This window comes from Lottia gigantea, assembly GCF_000327385.1.
Source record: "Lottia gigantea unplaced genomic scaffold LOTGIsca_143, whole genome shotgun sequence".
Taxonomy (NCBI): domain Eukaryota; kingdom Metazoa; phylum Mollusca; class Gastropoda; family Lottiidae; genus Lottia; species Lottia gigantea.
Window position 1 is genome coordinate 44,125 of NW_008707672.1, and position 22,704 is coordinate 66,828.

Genomic DNA, 22,704 nt, shown 5'->3' on the forward strand with positions numbered 1-22,704 from the left:
TTAATAAAATACAGGGAGATAACTCTTACCTTTATAAAATACTGCAGTGAAAGTAACATCTGGTAGTAGAGACTTGACTTTTGATACCACCGTAGCTTGTTCGGCTAGAACGGCCTGGGAATTCCATATTTGGATAATATCATCACGATCTCGCAAACTCACACTAATTCCTGTGATCTCATCACCTAGAGATTAGAAATAAAATATGAGGAATACGACTGAGATCTATTTTAAAAAGGGTTTTCGAGGTGAAGTAACTCCCCTTGTGCATGTGTTAAATTATGTGTTAACAGTAGTACCGTGGCAAAGTGCCAGTGGGCATACAGGGGGCATTTGTCCTTCCAGAAAATTAATTGGTACCCTCACTTCATTTCTAAGATATTTTGTGATATTATTTGTGTTTGCCCGTAATTTGTGTTGGAATGAATGAAATCAATTATTTTTTCCAAGATTTTCTAGGGACCTCCTCAGACCATGATTCCGTTTTTGTTAAGTTGTTCATGTTGTATTAGTTAGACTAAGTCTATTAAGGATAGACCATAGACATCTCAAAATAACTAGCTCAGGGACCCAAATAATGTTACTATAGGGTATGATGTCATTTCGACCAATCAATGGCAAAGTGAAGGCGATGATTCGGATGAAATGGCAGACCAGTTTATACAGTACTGACAAGCAAGAACCCAAATGATGTTACTATAGGGTATGGCTGATTTCGTCAAATAAATGTCAACATGACAACACCTTCAACCCATTCCTTCAGATGGAATGGCAGACCAGTGTAGACTAAAAAATGTCACCAACCTTCAGCCATACATTCTGATAATTTTTCACCAATGGCTGCCAATAGTAACTCTTTCCATACTTGAACCTATAAAATATAGAAAACAAAAACTTGAGAAGGGCGCAGTTTAATGCAAATTAATGACAATTTTGTTTCTTGACGTGATATTTTCCTTTCCATTGTGATCAAACAATTTTTTAACTAGGCCTTGTTCTAATAAAAATTTAACAATTTTATCCATTCAAAGCATGTAAAGTATGAATATTTTCTTATGGTACTCTACCAAAAGTAGAGTAATATGACAGTCTCTTTGGGTTTCGCTCTTCCCATGTTTATTATGGTTGAGAATGGGTCTTACATCAGATGCTAAAACAACAAAAACTACTATTCAATTTTAGAATCTATCTAATTACAGCTCATCTGTTTCTTGTATCACATGTTTCTGATATAAAATCTTCATCTGGACAATTTAAAACTTTATTTTTGAGTTTTCTGTTTTATGTTCATTCTAAGAAATAGTATTCCTTAAAGGGACAGATGCAGCAATTCCTGCAGTTAATCTTACTTTAGTCTCAGAACCGTGAATTGTTCCGCTAATCAAATCAGTAATAGTGTTCACAGATTGCCGTCAAAATTTCACCCTTTAAATTCAAGTGTATCCATAATTATCTATGTTTGATTTTTATTTCAACTTGTCATCATTTAAAGAGACTTTTTATTTAGAATATTCGTTGATTACGTTATGTAAATACAGTAGACTCAATCATCCTGTCGCATTTCGTCTAACCACAGCTGAAGATGTCTTGGTGTCAGAGACTATATCAACAAAACGTTCAACATTCGGATACCCCAATTTTTAGAAAGAAGATAAGCTTGTGAATGAAATAAATATTAAGTTTGTGAACTATTTGAAGTAATTATGCGACAATCATACATTTCTGAAGAATATTTCTATATGTTCAAGGTTCAAATCAACTCCGAAAATGCTGCACCTGTCCCTTTAAAAGACCAAAACTACGTACTGTGTTAAATTTATGACATTTTAATCTCCAATTTCCACCAGAAGAATTGGCCTCATCCTCCCTGGAATTACAAGACTTCCATTTCATTTCATGAAACCAGTTGAAGTGTCAAAAGGAGAGAGGAATTTGCAGTATTTCATTGTAAAAATGTCATAATATTAAAAGAATACTCTTCCAAATGCATAAATTACAAGATTTAAGGTCTTTCAATTTTCAAAATTTATTTTCAACTTACCACACTGGTCTGATTTGATGCCTCATTAAATGGTAGCTATATCTGGTATTAATTATACTAGGTGCTGGTATATTATTGTACACACTCCAAAATCCCTGAAATGGTGAGAAATAAAGATATAAATTATTTCCCTTGACCACTAGTACTGGATGTTAACCACCTATCATACGTCTTAAAACTAATATAATGGTACGAAATAAAGATTTCAATTATCTCCCTTGACAACTATTACTGGATGTTAACCACCTATCATACGTCTTGAAACTAATAAAATAGTACGAAATAAAGATTTAAATTATCTCCCTTGACAACTATTACTGCATGTTAACCACCTATCATACGTCTTAAAACTTATATAATAGTACGAAATAAAGATTTAAATTATCTCCCTTGACAACTATTACTGGATGTTAACCACCTATCATACGTCTTAAAACTAATATAATAGTACGAAATAAAGATTTAAATTATCTCCCTTGACAACTATTACTGGATGTTAACCACCTATCATACGTCTTAAAACTAATATAATAGTACGAAATAAAGATTTAAATTATCTCCCTTGACCACTATTACTGGATGTTAACCACCTATCATACGTCTTAAAACTAATATAATAGTACGAAATAAAGATTTAAATTATCTCCCTTGACAACTATTACTGGATGTTAACCACCTATCATACGTCTTAAAACTAATATAATAGTACGAAATAAAGATTTAAATTATCTCCCTTGACAACTATTACTGGATGTTAACCACCACATCAAGATAAGATCCCGAGTACCGAACGATAGGCCTGTCTTCCATTCTGCACCTTAATTTAACAAGCTAGGTTCACATGGATAATTGGCCGAACCTCTTGGCATTGATCTTTCCCAGGTTATCCAGACCCATTTACAGCCATGTTAACTTGATTAATGAGGAAAGATGAAATATTCTAGGTCCCTGACTTTCACCATGTTATTAAATTTATGACCATCATTTGTTTGATGAAAATGAAAATTTAATCGTACATTCAAGCAAAGATTCTTTAATGGACTATGCTACACAACCTTTCAAAAATAGCATAATATAAATCGTCTCCCTTGACCACTGTCTCTTAGTGAACATAAATCATCTTTCAAACCACGCCCCCTTTTCAATAAATAGTTTAGTGATGAGCTTTATCTGGATATCTTCGTATGAGGCTATGGAGCATACGTAATTGAAACGTATTGAAGAGATGATGTAGGTTAACATATTCTGAGGTAAATATTGAAATGAAATGAATGGAGTTTTACGTCCTAGGTACGTTAAGGTAAATATTTAAGGAATGTAGAGATAGATTCAGCTTTCCGCAAACTGCAGAGAATTTCTTATTGAACTGTGCAGATTGTCACATTATAAAATGATACAGCTTTTTAGAAGCTGATTGAGAAGGATTGTTGTATGATAAAGGTTGTGGAATTCAAAGATGTAAATTTACAAACCTCCACTGTATTAACGGTGTAAAGTTTACGTAGACTGGCTTCATATTCTGCTGCCGTTGTTCCTCGGATTGTCCTAAAAAAATTTCATAAACTATATAGGCCTATTACTAAATCAAGTAAACTCAGTAATACGGCCAGAATCAAAACAGACTGGTTAGTTTCCAATAGGACGCAATTGGCACAGACAGAAATTTTTTTCATTAACTAAAAATTAATACGTTCAATAACCCCAGTACTACAGAATCAAAGCTGACAAGTTAGTTTCAAAAGGACACCTTTATTTTCTTACCTAGGATATTGCAAAACTAAAATGTTTCCATTTTATTTTGTCTGACTTGAAAATGTGCAAATTGATGCTATCAATGTCCAATCAATTGAAACAATCTCAAACGTACAACTGTTTGTATACATACAGGGATACAGTCTGATAGCATCTATTTGCATCATTTCAATTTTCAGTCAGGCATTTGGAGTTGTTGTGATTTAACTTAAACTTAGTGTTTTATCACATTTCTATTGCAAAAGCCATTAGATATTGTAAGCTTGTCAAAAATTCTATAATGTATATAATTTTGCACAGGCCATTAGATAGTAATAGCAGATTTTCAATAGTGACTTCATATATGGTTAATATGCAATTTTATATTACAGGAACCACATCTGACAGCAAATCAGAATGATGCACATAGATAGCCCCAACACATATAAAAAAAAGAGCTTTATAGATCTATTCTATTCTCTTTATAATCCAAAGTCCTATTTTGACAACTCAGCAATAATTTTTTTGGCCTTTCTTACTCTTCTTAGTCAGTTCCCAGAAGAAATCAAGACTATGTTGTCAATCATCGAGTTATTTCAAAATTTCCAAGCTCTCAAGCTCTCACTGAAAGATAGCACTAGGTATTCATAAACAAGAATTTTCAACTGACAAGATCATAAAACATAAAAAACAGCGAAAATATTTCATCAACAAAATAAACAAATGTTGACATTTAAACGGAAGTAAAACAAAACTGATATTTGTGGAAAATTTCGTCTTAAATATCAGCACCTACTTGTCTAGCCAAAATGTCCATGATGTGTTAAGAGGCACGCCCTTTTCTTCCACCGACCCCAGCTCATTTAAGGCCTTTCTATTTAGCTGGGGGCTGTCAGTGTGCCTATTTTCTTCATGTTGGACACCTTCTACATTCGACGCCGCCATAACACCGTACAGCTGACCTTGTCACGTGATCAAAACAATTGACGTCATATTGCGGGAATTACTGTCAAAATAAATATTGTGCGGATCTCGTACGCTGGTTCCAGACTTAACTGACCTATGAAATTCAGAATAGTAGAATATAACACAATTCCATTTGTTAATCTGTCTTTAACATTTTTCTTTGATATGATTTGTTAATGATTGAGAAATATATAATGATTTTATAATTATTTTTCTAAAATAGAAGTTATTTTGAGGCTATTCTTGAGCTATTTTCTACTCTTAATTACTGAACTGGATCCTGCCTCTTCATGCAATTAATAAAATTTAGTAGAAAAGCTATCATTGTCCTAGCTCCTTGCTAATTAGTAGGACTCATACCAAGCTTCAAGACCATAACTACATGTAGACAAATGTCTATTATATCATGTCTACGGAAAAGATTAGAAGGCTCCCAGACCTTTGGCCTTAATATTTTTCCTCGCTACACTACGTAGAAACAAGACTCATATCACAATCCTTGACAGTTATTATTTATATTTTGGAATATGCTGATAATTTTTTTTCTCAAGTCCTTTATATACTGCTTCTTAAACTTTATCTGAAAATATGACAAATTTTGAATTTAAACCTCATAGATCAGAGGAGGACAGACTTGAAGATTACTGACCTAGTGTTTATGGAAGTTTGATATTGAGCTGTATCAGACCAATGTCCATAAAGATCTATCAGCTGTTATCTAATATGAACTCAGTCTGACTCTCTAGAGGATTGTAATAGATAAGATCGGTGGTGGCTCCACGGGGGGAGACAGGGCTGCAGGTCCTCTCCCCAAAAACTCAAAATTACAATTTTTGTTCTGGAAATATGCATTTTTCTTTGTAAAAATGTAATATTATTGAAAGAATTGCATAAAAGCCTATATTTTTTTTTTTTAAATTTCTCCCCAAAACAAAAACTATTTCTGCTTCTAATGCTTAGACATCCTTACACATTTTCCTTTTTGCCTATGGGGTGCAAACCGTTTTTCTACTGAATGGCCACTGGGGCTGCCACTGGAACCCTCAACAATATAGTCTATAAACAATAACATCTATATGTTTTTATTTACAAATCAAAGTAAATAACAAGCACCATATATCTATAGAAACAATAACAAGTTGATGGCACATAATAACAATACAGTACAACTTGACACAGTGGTGGATTGGGCCATGCCTTCCCCCCCTCCCCCAAAATCAAAATTGTTGGCTTCTTGGCATCTCTGGCAGCCCTCAGATCCCATCTAAGTGAGTCACCTCTAATTTATGCCCCTCTGCCTCAAGTATAGATATGCTCCTGACTGAACATAAGAAAAATAACATAGATATCAAAAACAGGTTTTAAGGCATTGGCAGCACAAGTTTTTAGCATGCCTACAGCAAGTTTTCAGGCCCAGTTGAAATATAAAGATATATAACTTTCAATAGAAGTGGTATATTAATCAAGGCATATCTTCTGTTAGATGGGTCAACATCTCATCACTGATATCTGAAAAAAACAAATTGAAATGTTAAAAAGAACCCTGATTGGATGCAGCTTGTAGTTAGAAACATCATCCTTGTCTGTTTATAAGGGAGCCGCGGTGGCTCAGTGAGTTAGACGCTTGCTCGCTAACCTAAAGGTCCAGGGTTCAATCCAGGCATAGGTCGAGATAATACCTTTGGATTTTTTCAACCCAGTTTCCCCCTGTCAGTGATGTAGGTAAGAGGGGCTGACATGGAAAAAGCGTCTAGTCGTTCGGATGGGACAATAAACCGAGGCCCCGTGTGCTACAGGCTGTGCACGTTAAAGATCCCTCGACAGTTGGAAATCGAAAACGAGCAGGCTAATGCCTCTGTCCTGGCAAAGTTCTGATTGTTGGATAATCCTCTATTGATCATAAATGCACAACCAATAATTTTCTGGGAAAATTTTTAAGAAAACCTACCATCATCTTGCCACAGACTATCACAGTCTACAGGATCAGTCTTATTAGATGAAGTTGTTTTCTGGCACCAAGGAACTTGGCATGGCAGTACTGGAGTTTTTACACCAGGTGACACAGAGGGGGTTTTAGATTTAAAACTAAATTTAGACGTCTTTGGAGTCACAACAGGATTATTCCCTATATTTGATGAAATTTTACTGACACTGAAATTTTCCTTATTTTGAACACTGCATGGAAAAGATGGAGTCACTTTTGAAGCTAGTTGGACATCTTGATTTGTTTTCTTCTTGCCAAAAGTTGGCACTATCCTACTGGATGAACTTTGCTCTGTCGTGATTGGTTTTATAGAATTCGTTTTGTTTATGTATCCATGGCTTGAATTTCTAATATCGGTAAACTTTGAATTCTCACAAGTTTCATGCATCAAGTTTCCTTTCAATTGTTGACTGATATTTGAAGGCTGCCTCAATCCCAAATTGTGAAAATCAGGAGGAAGAATTTCCTTAGTATAACTGCCTGAAAGACAATGGTCTGTAGTTGTGTTCCTTTGATTGAAATTAAAGTTAGGAGTTGTTGCTATTTGGTTGACATTCAACGTCGACCTAGGAGTTATGTTTCCTACAGGAGTACTTTTTATTGGAGCCGCAAGTCTGCTATTGACACTATTTGGAGTCGTTGCCCTTTGATTGAGGGTCTGTCGTTGAATCATGTTTCCTCCAAAACTTTCACCAAGTCTGCTATTGACACTATTTGGAGTTGTTGCCCTTTGATTGAGGGTCTGTTGTTGAATCATGTTTCCTCCAAAATTTTCACTAAGTCTGCTGCTATTGACACTATTTGGAGTCGTTGCCCTTTGATAACAACTTAATAATGGTCTTGGAGTTGAGATTCCCATTACACGCGCACCACTGTTTGGAGTTAAAGCTCTTACACCATGACTTGCGAACATTGGCATATGTTCACTTGTCTTTTGACAAATTACAGGAGTTGATAAATTCACACTTGGAATCATTCTATTAGAACATCTTTGAGGAGTACTAAGCATCAAGTTTCCATTCTGTACTAGCTGCTCCTGTTTGCATTTCCGTTTGAAGTCTGCCATGAAATGTTTTAAAGAATGATGATGAAAGAGATGTCTGTTGACGTTGGAGGCGTTACTGTTCAGGTAAACCATATTGGTAGGGGTAATATTCAAATAATGAGTTCGGTTAGTTGGGCTCACTACACCAACCTACAAAACAGAAAAACAAAAAATAATGAGAAGCCTGAATTCACTGTTCACCTCGGTTTATTGTCCCATCCGAACGACTACAAGCTTTTCTCTTGTGGGCCCCTCTTACCTGCACGACAGGTGGAAACGCAATTGAAACTGGAGCTGGATACATAATCATTAATAATAATGAATAAACGGCCAACTTGACAACCTTTCAGATATTAGTGAATATTAATAAACATAGAACTAACGATCCGAGTCTCACAAAGGAAACCAAAAATCCAAAACAACATTTTGGTGATAAATTGGTAGCAGCTAATGAACTTTTCACAAGAGGAAGTATATCAATCATAAGTGAGTAAATATTTCATAATGAAAAGTGGTATCAGGTGTCTAGAATAGCCTGGGGCCACATCTGTCGTAATGTAGAGAATAACTGACCTGTCTAAGAACTAATGTAGTACCAGGCTGAATATCAGCACCATATTCTTTAATCACATCCCGATGTAACGTTCCTTTGATTCTTCCTATACAAAAAAAATTGGATTGTAAAGATAAATTCTTTTTGTGCATCGGGGACACTGATAGCATTAATTTGCACCAATGTTTGATCAGACGTCTGTGGCTCATGCAATTCTACAAAACTAAGTGTTTGATGATGTCACGAATCGCAAAGATCCTTATATGATACAAGCATATTTTGGAAGTTTAGATGTCATAAAACACTTAGTTTTAGTAGAATTGCAGGAACAACAGATGTCTACTCAAACATTGGAATGGTACAAATAATTGATGCTTTCTAAACAATTTAGAAAACCTTTTTACAATTCCTCTGACATCCTAGAAATATCACATATAATCTGGTATATGACACAGTTTTATATTGCCTACTTTTCTAAAATAAATTGGCTTAGTGGAGTAAGGAATGAAAGTTATTGGCCCACTCAAAGGACTAAACTAGGAATTATGTTAAATACCTGTTTTGTCTTTCAGGACTACACTTCCACCAGCTCCCTGTAAATCTAGGGACTCCACAATCACAAATAATAGTGGTATTTTACCCTGGGGTAAGGTCTTCTTACTCGCCTACAATACATCATCAAATCACTTACATGTTACAATATAACAAGATAACCTAGGACTACAATACATCATTAGTTAAATGTAGTCAGATAGCTGTTTTTATGGTTTCTAACATTTCCCCCCTCCCCCCAACACCCCCAGAGCAATTATTTGATATCGTCACACTCCAAAAAATCTTTGTAAATTGTATTGAGTAGGGACACAGGGAGAAAATAGGTTAATTGGAAACTAGGGTGTTAAATAGACCAAACTCACCATTGTTAAGCTAGAAGACACTGAGAATTGATCTAAAATAATTTCAGCGTCTGGTCCTAAATCTTGTTTTAGAAGTTTCCATGACGATTCATTAAACACATCATCATTCATCTGAGAGCACATTATTACATCCTGCAGAAGAGAAAATGATGAATTGTTATAGAGTCTAGAGCAAGGCAAAGGTACTAACTGTTTCACAACATATAATCAGAATTTTAAGAAATAAAATCTGATTGGTTAATGGAATTGATTTGATTGACCAATCAAATGACTAGGACAAAAATCATAAATTTAGTGATTGACCAATGAAATTGTCTGAACTGTCTGTAGAGGTACGTAATTGGATGTATTTGCTAGCGTACAATCCAATGAAATCGCTCCATTTACAAACTTCAATGATACAAGAAAGGTGGATATTGCAGTCAAGGTATAAGAGGAAGTTCGTAATAACTTGACATTGTGAAGATTGATACCTACAGGGCATGATGAATAGATTTAGTTTAGAATAAGAAAAAATGATTAGATGTACCGTGGTGCCTTTGTTTTCTGATTCTGGTGAAACAGCTGTAGATTTATTCATGACTTCTCCTGGTTTCTGAAAATGACAAAAACATAGATTTTAAAAAGAGTACCCTATCATAACAACTGCCTGGAAAATAACTTTGTGCTATGCACAGTGCACAGTCCATGTCAAATATTTCATTTGAAGAATTTTGAGAAAAAACCAACAGATTATAAGAATAAGAGTGTAAGATCAACACAACTTACTAATTTAGGTAAACGACCAGCTGGTCCTGGAAATTTTCGCTTGCCGCGTCTTCCAGGTATTTCTTGAGGAACACTGGATGCTCTTACATTTCCTGGAACATTCATGTCAGCAGCAGGTGTGCCAGGACTCAAAGTATTTCCAGGTGTTTTCCTTTTTGGTATATTTGGTGTAATTTGTTCTCCATAAGTTAAGCCCCTTGAAATATTTGGTGTGCTTGGTTCTCCATGGGTTACGCTCCTTGGCATATTTGGTGTGCTTGGTTCTCCATGGGTTATGCCCCTTTGTATATTTTGCGTACTAAATTCTACATGAGTTATGCCCCTTGGTGTATTGAGCCCATGGTGAGGAGTATCAACTATTTCACTTGAAATACTGTCATTTACCTCAACTCCTTGTTTTCTTGGCTCCAATATATCTGAATTATTTGATGATCTCTCATCAGGACTTTTGACTGGTGTAAAAAATCCACAAGTAATTCTATTTCCATGAGCAGACTGTTGAAGGTTTGTGCCAGTGAAATTACTTAATACAGGAGTTGGCAGAGCACCAGACTGAGTCCTTACTTGTTTTTTAACACCTCCATTGATGCAATCATTCTCACTCTGAATGTTTTCCTTTTCTAAACACTGTCTTTTTGATGCAATGTCTACTTCACTCTTGGATTCTATTTTCTTTGTAACATCTAATAATGGTAAATCCTAAAATATGAGAGTTGGAAATGAAATCTTAATTAGACCAGAAAGGAGAGACAAGAGGTCCACACTTTTCATTCAGGCAATTTCGAATACCAAATGTACTAACCATGGCCAATATAAGGTTGGTGATATAGTACTAATAGTGAGAAAGTTTATAGGAACATCTATGTACAGCACTGGTAGAGGTCACAAATATTGAGATCAGCTAAAAACAGACACTGAGACAGACAGTGAGTAGAGTAGGATGTAGACTACTTTGCAAAGAAAGACTGGGTTAATTTAAATGGACCCAGAGATGTACATGGAGATGTCAAAGTCATCATGTAGTTAATAAGGTCACAACAGAAAAATTACAATTCTGATACGATCGTTGTAAGATCATTACGTCATTAGCCTATTTAGCAAAAATCCAATTCAAAACAAACAGAAGCAGAGATTAAGACGGTCAGAGAGTTTAAAAACCTCTATTCTACCTCCCAAAACTCGTCATCATCGTCTGACAGCTCGAACATTTTGTTTATTCAGTCAAAGACTAAAACCATTTCTTAATTGTTAGCAATATGAGAGAATAAGTTTGAAGAAATGTTTCAAGATTTCGGAAAACCCGCCATCTTGAAAATTTTTGTTAAGTCTTCATGTATGACAATCGAGACTACAAAGGGGACGCTACTCTTCGTATCATATAGACACAGACCACTAAAACATTCTGCATTAATGATCTGTCCCCTTCCCTAACCAAGAGATTGCAAATGAATTAATTAGTTTCTCTCGACATAAAATGTGTTGTGTCGATTTAGGCTACTTGGTATACTTTGAAATACATACAATAGTCTTAAAAACCAAACGTTGTTGGGAAAATATCTCGAAAATAAGACTATATTTAAATATAATCTTTGTAAGAAATATAGAAGTAGGAAGGTAAACATTAAGAACACAAGTTATATAGATATACTACTTCTAGGTTTATTACATACTACGTTTTGAAACACTTACAGGTAACATTAAAAACACAAGTTATATAGATATACTACTTCTAGGTTTATTACATACTACGTTTTGAAACACATACAGGTAACATTAAAAACACAAGTTATATAGATATACTACTTCTACGTTTATTACATACTACGTTTAGAAACACATACAGGTAACGTTGTCACGTAACTGATTGTTATTATATGCATATCTTTAATCATGATTGTTATCGTTATATCCCTTTATGGCTTCTATTGATTTACCTATATCATATCTTGTGTTAATCTTTCAATGACATATTAGAAGCACAAGATATAGATAAATAAGACAATTTTATGGATAGATACGTGTAATTATTACTTCGAAAACGGAAGCCTCCATATAGAGGTAGTTCTACGAGACCAGTCGACCCGTCACGGACAATTGGGCTTTGGTTTGGACAAGACAAGACAAGAGCTGGCGCATAATCAACAAACGAAAAGAGTGCATCAAATGCCTCTGCGGAATCCAACGTGAACAAATCACATCACACACCAAGAAATTATTTCTATATGCCAAGATCTTAACTATATATACCATATTCATATCAAGTATCAAGAGTTTTAATCATAAAATCATAGATTAAGACTATAAGAACTGTTTTATTTATATACACATAGCCCAGGCCAAATTTGTCTATATTGAATACTGCATTTTCGTGTCCACCTTTTTAGGCGAATGTATAAAAAAAGGCATTGGTCAATAAAATCTGTTTCTGTAATGAGTCAGATGACTGTGATCTGAATTGAATTAAAGGGAGATAATATTTACCCACCTGTCTGAGATGATTTTATCGAGTAATAATGAAGAATGTTTTCATTCCTAGATGTTATTTGTGATAAACTGTATATTTTAGGCTCTTAGGCAAAGTGTTACAGATGGATAACTTTATTGTTTTTTTGTCGAATCATGCCTATTGTTTGATTAAAGGCCATGGTTCGACATTTTCGGGGGTTTATTTTGATCTTGAATATATGCATTAGTCGTCAGAAGTACTAGAACTGCACGAAACTGTAAAACGCAGATAATACCTGAGATGCTTCCTTGTACTTCATGAAGGTAAGAGTTATCTCCCTATAGTTTATAAAGGCAAGAGTTACCTCCCTGTATTTCATAAAGGTAAGAGTTACCCCCTGTATTTTATAAAGGTAAGAGTTATCCCCCCCCCCTGTATTTTATAAAGGTAAGAGTTACCCCCGTGTATTTTATAAAGGTAAGAGTTACCCCCGTGTATTTTATAAAGGTAAGAATTACCCCCCTGTATTTATAAAGGTAAGAGTTACCTCCCTGTATTTTATAAAGGTAGACAACGCAGAGAGCCCATTATACACAATTTAATTCGCAAAACAAAATGTAAGACAAAATTGATCTCTCGAACACAACTTGCACAGGGTAGTTTCCACCAAAGTTTTTCACCGTGATCTCTCATTTGTATTTTACTACGCAATTTCCGTAAAGCTGAATGCAGAGCGCAGCGGAACGTTCAATCCATGGTAGACTATTTGTTGCTACATTCTAAGGAAGAGGCGGCTTTTGGTAAAGGGGTGCAACTCGTAACTACAAACCTGGTTAATTCGATCGACCAGTGAGCTAGATTTGCTATTTGATTAGGAATACTAGAATCACACGGTTACATTGATAATAATGCCGGGATTAATAACACATTCTCATTCGAAATCAAAATCATACAGTTCCTTTCATACACATTATCGCATTCAAACTGCATAAAGACACAATAATAGAATTCAGATAAGTCAATAATCATCTGCATACAAACCCCAACAAATAACGAATATCTTCCTCAACAACGAATTCACCCGGATGTAGTTGAACGTTTTCAATGGCTGTGGTCGTATCCCAGTAATTTAAAAACCAAACAGAGTCTTTAAACTCCGCTAGCTCTGTCAATATAATATCTGTATATAGTTTACCAAAATAATCGTTTATTGCCGTTGGACACACCGTCGCGTAAAATATATGTGGACCTTTGATGGCTATTTTTAGTCCTTTATTTCGCTTTAAAGCATCTCTGAGGGGAATTTTAAGTGAACGAATATGGTTCCTGAACACTGAATAATGTTGTCGAATGAAATGCGCATACAAATGGATAACAAAGATAGTTTTTGAGTTTGATGGAATTTCATTTAAATAAATCTCCACGGATTTCAGTTTTAAATTTCCACTGTCCCCGACACCACCTAAGAGAAATGGGAAACTTTGTGGTGCCCATATTAAAGTCGAATTAATCTCTTTTTTATGGCACTCGGAATAAAAATACCATTTGTATCCTTCCACTTTTATGGTACATTTATATCTTTTGAGAAGAACCGAATACCAACTTCGAATAGTCGAATCACCGTACAGAAATAAAGTCGTATTCCTCAAACACTGATTTATGGAGTCGTCGTTTAAACGATTTTCACATTTCAATGGTTTTAACTCTCTACCAGAATAATATCCAGGAGGCGTTTTAATATCCCATGTTTCTCTCACCGGAAGCTCGCTGCAATTTCTTAAATTTGCTCTAGGGTTATTATTACCTGCAAGAAATGTGAAAAAAAAATATGAAAAAAAAGATTATTCAATAAAAACAGAAATTTAATTAAATTATTCGGAGAAAAAACATCATTTAAATGAATTTATATGGAGATTTTACCTTTAAAGACCTTTAACTTGGTTTTTGACTTGAAAGGTCGAAACGTTACGTCTCTGAAAAAGAAGAAGAATAAAAAACAATTATGTCGTTGCCTTTGAATTCCAGGGCAAATTCATTTTCATTAAAAATTTGTGGAAGTTTTCGTATGTAACCCTGGGTTCTTTTCAAGCTATCTTGATTTCATGTGACCAACTCAAATTAACTCTGTACGAGATATGAAATGAAAAGTCAGGAAAGGCTAACTCTGTATATGAGTTCATATTTCAGACCGCAATAAATAATTTCGTCACGAAGTCGAACATTGTGATATGGCAACAATAAAACATTGCGATCGAAAATTTGAAATGTGCGTATAGCGGACAAAGCGTATTATATTCTAAATTATACGGTACATAAAACCTACCTATTAAAGTATGAAAACTCAGCTTTAGTTAAAGCTATGTATGTATAATCCAAATCGGATAATGAGACAAAATGGCTGCATGTCAAAGACTGTTGCTGTGGGCAACCACAATAAAATTGATGATTGAAATTAATGGCGGTAAAATTACACACTACGTCATATCCGGGTATCTGGGAAAACGCGGAACACATCGTTAATTCCTTGACGTTTCCCTTTTCAAAATATCCCAAATAATAATATAAACTTTTATATTGTCTGTACCATTTAAACATGGAAGCGATTGCCTCCCTTGTATTAGGTAAAGTTCCATAAATTGTCGACTCGCCCTCCCACAAAGCATTAAAATTAGCCACGTAACTTCCGTTTTTTAAATCAGTGACGTAACCATTAACCCGAGAATATTCTCCCTTAGATTTCATCCACACTCTGACGTCATCACCGCCAATTCGTCTGCGTTTTCCACTTCCGTTAAAGAGATCGATTCTGACTTTAATGACGTCACCAACTCGAAACAGTTTTTGAGGTTCCAGTAAAACCGCCACTGAATTTGTCACACTGGCTGTTTGATTCAAATCCACAAAATCAGGATCATACAATGTCTCTAATTCAAACGGATGCATGTCGTGTTTGGGAAGGATTAATTCATTGACGAAACGACCCAAGGGTTTGAGGGTAACTTCCACTGGGTAACACGCGTCTTCTCGAGTTACTTTCTGGTTCTTACCGATTAGTTGATGGTGTTTGGGCCCGACACAACTTTTCCGGTTTAAAACTACACAATGGGATGGTTTAAGAGAAAACGTTTTTGATTCCTGAGAGTCTATCTCTTTAAACAATTCCGAAGTTTTTCTGTTTTTGATGATTTCAAACGTTCGAGGCCGAGGGGAATTGGGTTTAAATTGTTTCTCTTTCATTTCTTGCGTTTTAGTGATCGAATTTGACACTTCTTTGATTTTATTCACTCGTTTGGTCGGACCATCATTTGGTCGCTCTGTCTTCTGTTCTTTGTTAAACATATTGAGCGTCGACTTATCAGAATTAGCTTTTATTTGGATTTCTTCAATTCTATTTTTACCTGGTTTTTTATAACTGACTGTGGACGGAGATTCTCCAATTTTACCATCAGTGTTTAACCTTGGTCTGAAATATGAAAAAAAGTAGCAAATACATTGGTTACGGTGGGGCATTTATTTTTAAAAGGAAAGCTGAGGTCTGTATGTTTAAGATCCTTCGATAGTTGGAAATCGATGGAATACGAAAGAGTAGACAAATTCCACATTGCCAAATGACTGTTCCCAAAAAAGGGAGGGGGGGGGGGGGTGCGAGGAGCAGACTGTTTTACCCGAAAATTTTGATGTACGACTCCGAGCATCGCTGGCGCGAGTCTGAAGCAAGTTTTTTTTGGGGCGCTGCCACGCCTGTCCCGTTTCCTACGCCAATGACTGTTCCCTGATCAACACATTGCTTGTCTGTATTTACCAGAGCACAGCAGTAGGACGTACAACTCATTTCATTTCCATGCATTTCAACAGTTAAAGGGATACTACGTCTTAGAATAAACATAAAATTTAAACATTTTAAACTTAGCAATAAGAGCATATATTCATCAGTAGATATACCTGGTGTCATAAATAACATAACAGGATCCTTATATAATCCAATACATCAAAAAACTTCATAAATATGCAATTAACTTAAATATTATGATTAACCTTATTCAATAATTATTTAGTTTAATGGATTTTCCAATTTTCTAGATTCTGTTGTAACTTTATGACATCAGGTAAGTTCACTGATGAATACATACTCATATTGACCATTCTTGAGAATTAAATTTTATTTTCATTCTAAGACGTAGTATCACTTTAAAATGTTATAAAGAATAAACGTACCGAGTTAAACACAGTTGAGTGAAGCTGAAATAATAAACACCAAATGAAAACACAATCAATCCAATGAATATTCTTTTCACTGTAAACAGAAAGTAATGAAAAATGAACGAGTATGATTATTGGTTTACCATCTTTACAATTTACAAGATAATACATTGGAAACAAGTTGGTTGACAGGACAGGGAAGAATTGAGACACGCTGTTATACCAGGATACGAATTTCAGTTTTTTTTTTTCTGCAAACATTTGTTAGCCCTTATTGGTCAACTCCTTATTTGGATTCCAATCCGACTCAAGATAATAAACAATAATTTTATATTACAATTTCGTATCTTTTTTTGTTTTTCATATTTTCGTCTCAAATGTAACCTAACTAGTTTTCTACCACGGTCCTGTTCTGATAGCGTCTCTTTTAACCAATCAAAGTGTGTCATGTATAAGACTGTTTCTTTATAAGATAACGAATCGTGGGATAGCGAACACGAAGTAGAGCTGTATGAAAACTTCTTTGGGTTTCTTTAAGCAATTCGTTTAGTCGGGCCCGTCACACCGGACTGTGACCATTTGCGATCTTACGGGGACTGGGTCGAGGTCAATCATGAGGAAAACTAGAGAAAAAGTCCCTAAAAAATTGCAAACTTGCAAGAGTTGATCTTATGTCGCGAGTTTTGCAACCATATTGCGTTTTTGTAGCGTTTTTGGCACGTGTGAACTGCGCTTTTATACCACTTAAGGAGATGTTACCTGTCGCTCAATTTTCTTATTAAATTGAAATACACGTATCTATGTTTGTAGAAACTGACACACCTTTTATTGTTTGGAATCTATCTTTAGATCAGTCACGCGTTTCATGTATAAAGTTCTATTATTCATTGACCATTCGAACTAGAGGGTCACTGTTTACCTGATGAATTATCTACAGGAAAATCATATAAATTTATTGAAATGATATAAAAAAGAAACGGGTCAGACTTAACAAAGAAATCAATACGCATGATTATAACATCACAGCTTGAAAACTTTTCTTTCACTTGAATGAGTAATTTTTCTTTAATATTACTTTTTCAAAATCAGATTTTTTTAACATTTTTCACCATTTATTACTTTTATCCATCTCTGACACGTGACGTCATGAATAAATCTCAGTTAAGGTAAATCACACGTGGCGTCAGGAACTTTTATCAGCCCGGTTTAATAGCAAGGTCTCGGTTAGCGAGGTTTAACAGAAAAGGAAATATGTAATAGTTTTAATATTGAAAGTCTGCGGTCAAATATAAACTTTCTCGCTCTTAATCACTTTAAAAAATTAATCAATAATCTTACGACAACAGTCACTATAATTTATATATTCTTTTCCCTACATTGAAAAATTTGAATAGCTCGAAGAATTGAAACATCAAGTCACTTTCATAAAAAGAGTTTATCTCCACAGCCATTGCAAATACAATCATTTAATTTTGAAGTAGAGGATAATGATCAGGGTGAATTTAAACTGAGTTATTAAGGCCCGATAAGGAGAAATGCGGGCTAAGGGTATTTTGGACTCGCCTATATTTTTCGAAAGAAAACAAGAATGTGGTGGAAAATTTGTTAGATTACCATGGAGACGATAATATAGAAACGAAATTGTATTCTAATTGTTATTACTATTAAGATAGATGTGTATCTAATAGAATCCATGGGCAAATGATAATTCTTAAAAAAGTTTTTCGTAATCGTATCGTGGCATGTCGTATCGGGATATATCGTGCCAGCACTAGTATGGGACGGGAATAGACGAGGTTTTGTGTCCTCAACTCAAAAGTTTGTTTTTATTCTGTTTCTAGGTAAGGAGGCTAGATTCGTCAAATATTCATTTAATAGGTCACCGTTCACATCAGTTGAGCCAGGACAAATGTTAAAAGGTTTGATTGAATATATAGGTGGCCTCTAGTGACACGTGAAACGTGAAATTCAACTTCTTTTACTATTGTCATAAAAATAGTTTTAAGTAATTTTATACGTAGTGGAAATTCATGACTGAATTTTTGGAAACTATACACCGACATCCAGACAAATGTGTCACTGAAAGTATCTTGTCGTTTATTTTAGAAGCCAAAACTAGCTAAATATAGGTTTTATTTTTTAGTGTCAATTTAAGCAAACTATTTGATATTTCATGTATTCTTAATCATATGATTATGTTCTTTATTACAATTAATTGAGAGTTTGAAACAATCATAAATGTCCATGTACGTACAGTCTGGATAAACAAAAAAAGACTTTTTGACATTTCTTGATCGATCACTAATTGGAATTCTGCTGGTAATTCTCTTCTAATTTAGCTAATTATGAATTAATTATGGACATGTGAGACAAACTGGTATTTTCCCAAGTCATAAGAACACCTCTACTTTCTATTCATATAAGTATTAGCATTTTCATTTTCATAAATGAAAATAAGGGAACCCATCTTTAAAAGGTTAACGTAACATTTTAATGCGACCATGCTCTTTAGTTGATGTTGAACAAACTGCTTGCTTAACAATTTGTACGCTCAAACAATTTTAAAACCCTTCTAAAACAAATTTAGGTTGATCAAGTAGTTTCATACAAGTAATTAGCATAAAATAAAAAAATCGTAAGCTACTGGTTAAAAACACATGCACTGACAGGAATGTATGTAATGCAATGTATTTTTGACAAGGAGTAGACAAAAATGAATGAAATGAATGGAGTTTTACGTCCTACTCTTCTGCACCTTGTGGGCTAATGAAGACGGGCAACGCCATGCAGGGTGCCATGAGGGAAATTTTTGCCAGGACAGCGGCATCAGCCTGCTCTTTTTTCGATTTCCAACTGTCGAGGGATCTTTAACGTGCACAGCCTGTAGCACACGAGGCCTCGGTTTATTGTCCCATCCGAACGACTAGACGCTTTTTCCAGACAAGGAGTAGACAGATCATTCTGATCGAGGAAGACAACCTCTGAAATACTTAAATTGAATTCGCTTCATTTTCCTAGGTAGAGACACCCCGGGACCAAATTTCTTGGGGAATCTCTTGAACACTCTGTCTGCCTTAAATACCCCCTCGTACACTCTATAAGGAGTCTTTTCTCAAAACAGGAAAAGTCGGACATATAACTGTATATCGACTGTAGAATATGCCTGATCTTTAAAAAAATTACAAAAAGGAACATTTTGTTACTTTGTTATAATGATATAAATTCAGTCTACGAGAGAAATTTCCTACCTTTTTCCATCTTTAGTTTCCTCAAATACGATTTACAATCCCTTTTTGGGCTATAACAGTTTTTCATATAATTTGTCGACTTGTATGTGTGTAATACTGTACCATAGTTACTGTAGTTATCGTTGTATAGCTTTACTAAAGAGTAACCTGTCAGATAGAGTAGTAGGTTTTTAGTATTGATAATAAAATCTCTATTAAAATTCAGTTACTTGGGATCTATATCAATCATAAGTGACAGAGTATTCATAATGAAAAGTGGTATCAGGTGTCTAGAAGTGTAAGCACACCCTGCCTTATAAAATCGGTATAAATATGGATTGAATGCCCTTTCACTCGTTAGTGATTTCATCCAGCCCGAGTGATGTACCATTCTTCATTTCGATGTTCGTATTTCATGTTCAGGTTTTGGTTTATTTAGGTCTAATGGGTTATTCTGTAAACATATAAATAAGATTTCTCATGTTCATGTTGTTCGAGGAATTGTATTTCAGTCGATTGTTAGAGGGTTTTTAAAAAAATAATCCGTCCATTTATTCGGGGTGATATCAATTTTCGGGGAAGCACTCAGCCGAAACCTTGGTCCACAAATTTATGGGACATTTTAGGTTTTCAACTGTTTTCACGTTGTATTCACATGTATGTTTTTTACATTCGTTTCTAAAGAAAGTTTTTGATCTTATGTATGTATTTATCTAAATCTTCCTCCGTTTATAGCAATTGGTGGGGGTGGGGCAGGGGGGAGGGGGGGGGGGGGATTCGTCCCCTTGCCAACCATCCACTCTCCTTTTCAGCCGCCACTTGTTCACCATTCTGGCTGTTTGAAAATGTAATTTCATGTTTTGAAAAATAAATATTTCATTATCATATAGACAAAGATATATTATTTTGTATTGGGTAATGTGTACTTCCTCATATGAAAAGTTCATTAGTTGCTACCAATGTTTCGCCAAAATATTGTTTTAGATTTAAGGTTTCGTTTTGCGGTTCGCATCTTTAGGACTTGGTAAGCTTTTCAACATATTCAGTAAAGAATTATTTTCCTCAGAATTTGCCAAAATATTAATATTCCCGGTGTATTAAAAAAAAAAAGATGAACTGTAAAGGTTACCTCTCATCCCCAAGATTTTTACATAATTTTTAAAAAACAGACGAAGGGAGTTTTAACATGATTAGTGCTAATCGAACTGGTTTTTAGAAAGAAAAACTCATCAATAATTAATGATTTCAGTCTATCAGTATCTAAAAAAAATATATCCAAAAAAAGTGGCAGGTTTTTTGTTTATGCGTGGAAGTTGGTAACCAATTGTCACACGCCCATTTGTTATATACGGTAACACTTTGTGCACCTATAATTCGTGCACCTAAACTTCCTTACTTACCCTTTAAAGATGGGTTTCCTTATTTGTTAGTGTTAAGTTAGTGTCAAATTAAGCAAACTATTTGATTAATTGGTGTTTCTAATGAATTATCATGTATTCTTAATCATATCATTATGTTCTTATTGCATAAAACTAAGAGTCATAAATGCCCATGTATATACAAAGACTTTTTGACCTTTCTTGATTGGTCACTCATTGGAATTCTATTGGTAATTCTCTTCTAATTTAGCTAATTATGAATTAATTATGGACATGTGAGACAAACTGGTATTTTTCCAAGTCATAAGAACACCTCTACTTTCTATTCATATAAGTTTCAGCATTTTCATATTCATAAATGAAAATAAGGGATCCCATCTTTAAGGTCGTTGTATAATATACATACAGTGACAGACTATGGACTTAACTTAATGCGTTAGAAACTGCGAAAAATATGAATTCATTCCATAAAATCAATGACGGCCAGTGTAGTATACTTCAGAAAAAACACATGAAAATCAACTTCTTATTTGGTTTTCATTTGTATATAGGCACCAAATTATCTGAATGATGCAGGAGTTTTCGATGGAAAGAAAATTAAATGAATGGAGTTTTACGTCCAACCTTTCTGCACTAATGAAGTTTGTAATGACGGAAAAACATCAGATTGGCCTGCTTTTTTTCGATTTCAAATCGTCAAGATCTTGTCTCATCCGAACAACAAGACGTTTTTCCCTTTCAGCCATCTATTCCAGTCGACCCATCTGTAAATGCCTATGGATGATCCGGGACAGATCAATGCTTAGAAGTTTGGCTAAAGACCAAATGGTAGAAAAGATCCTTAATTGTGAACCTAAGTTGTGGTCCCTGTAAAACATAGATGTTTCTTTCTTAACATGCATCACTGACCAGGGGAAGCTGGGTAAAGAATACAGTAATTGAAAGACTCTAAGATAATAAATATTTATTAAGTATATCACAGTCAAGATAATAAAATAATAGTTATACATTGTATCACAAAGTATATTATATCAATTCTTAGTTCAGTTCAATACTCTAAACGATCCAGGTTACCTGGATTGGTAACATCCGTTCAGAAAAAATAGGGGATGACCTTGGAAAGTAATGAGCCCACAGTTCGAAGATGACTATGTTCTAGCTATAGGAACACCACTGTTTCAGGAACGAACTAGCTTAAATCATGTGACCATCATTGTCCAGATAGCGTCGTCTGGTACCATTATCAGACGCCTTCCATTATAAAACATGGATTGGTTCTTTTTTTTAATGCAAGCAGATTGGTTCAAAGATATATTATAATGAATGCTGATTGGTTAAACTTATACTTTTTTCTGAATGCTGAAAGCTGATTAGATTCTAATCCTGAATGCTGATTGGTTCAAAATTCTATCATGAATGCTGATTGTTTCAAATTTACTTTTTTCTG

At 34.7% G+C, this 22,704-nt stretch overlaps 4 protein-coding genes across 4 annotated transcripts in view; all 4 read right to left on the minus strand.

Annotated features, from left to right (window-relative positions):
• Positions 1–4,717, minus strand: LOTGIDRAFT_140053 (hypothetical protein; the record flags this gene model as incomplete). Its single annotated transcript, XM_009050018.1, has 6 exons — positions 1–185; positions 805–871; positions 1,807–1,867; positions 2,042–2,136; positions 3,514–3,586; positions 4,569–4,717. The coding sequence occupies 6 exons, from the start codon at positions 4,715–4,717 to the stop codon at positions 1–3; spliced, it is 630 nt and encodes a 209-aa protein (XP_009048266.1).
• A 1,088-nt stretch (positions 4,718–5,805) lies between these two features.
• On the minus strand, positions 5,806–11,298 carry LOTGIDRAFT_238375 (hypothetical protein). Its single transcript, XM_009050019.1, has 9 exons — positions 11,175–11,298; positions 10,006–10,704; positions 9,767–9,832; positions 9,238–9,369; positions 8,877–8,985; positions 8,341–8,426; positions 8,027–8,110; positions 6,687–7,917; positions 5,806–6,247 (listed from the first exon to the last, which is right to left on the minus strand). The coding sequence occupies exons 1-9, from the start codon at positions 11,211–11,213 to the stop codon at positions 6,201–6,203; spliced, it is 2,493 nt and encodes an 830-aa protein (XP_009048267.1). The 5' UTR covers positions 11,214–11,298; the 3' UTR covers positions 5,806–6,200.
• Positions 11,299–13,476: 2,178 nt separating this feature from the next.
• LOTGIDRAFT_172839 (hypothetical protein) lies at positions 13,477–16,298 on the minus strand (the record flags this gene model as incomplete). Its single annotated transcript, XM_009050020.1, has 4 exons — positions 13,477–14,255; positions 14,372–14,424; positions 14,775–15,914; positions 16,117–16,298. The coding sequence occupies 4 exons, from the start codon at positions 16,296–16,298 to the stop codon at positions 13,477–13,479; spliced, it is 2,154 nt and encodes a 717-aa protein (XP_009048268.1).
• Positions 16,299–22,195: 5,897 nt separating this feature from the next.
• The window catches only part of LOTGIDRAFT_225521 (hypothetical protein), a gene marked incomplete at its 5' end in the record, with an annotated part of 43,011 nt that continues 42,502 nt past the window's right edge, over positions 22,196–22,704 (minus strand). Inside the window, one exon of the mRNA XM_009050021.1 lies at positions 22,196–22,661. The remainder of the gene's footprint in view (positions 22,662–22,704) is intronic.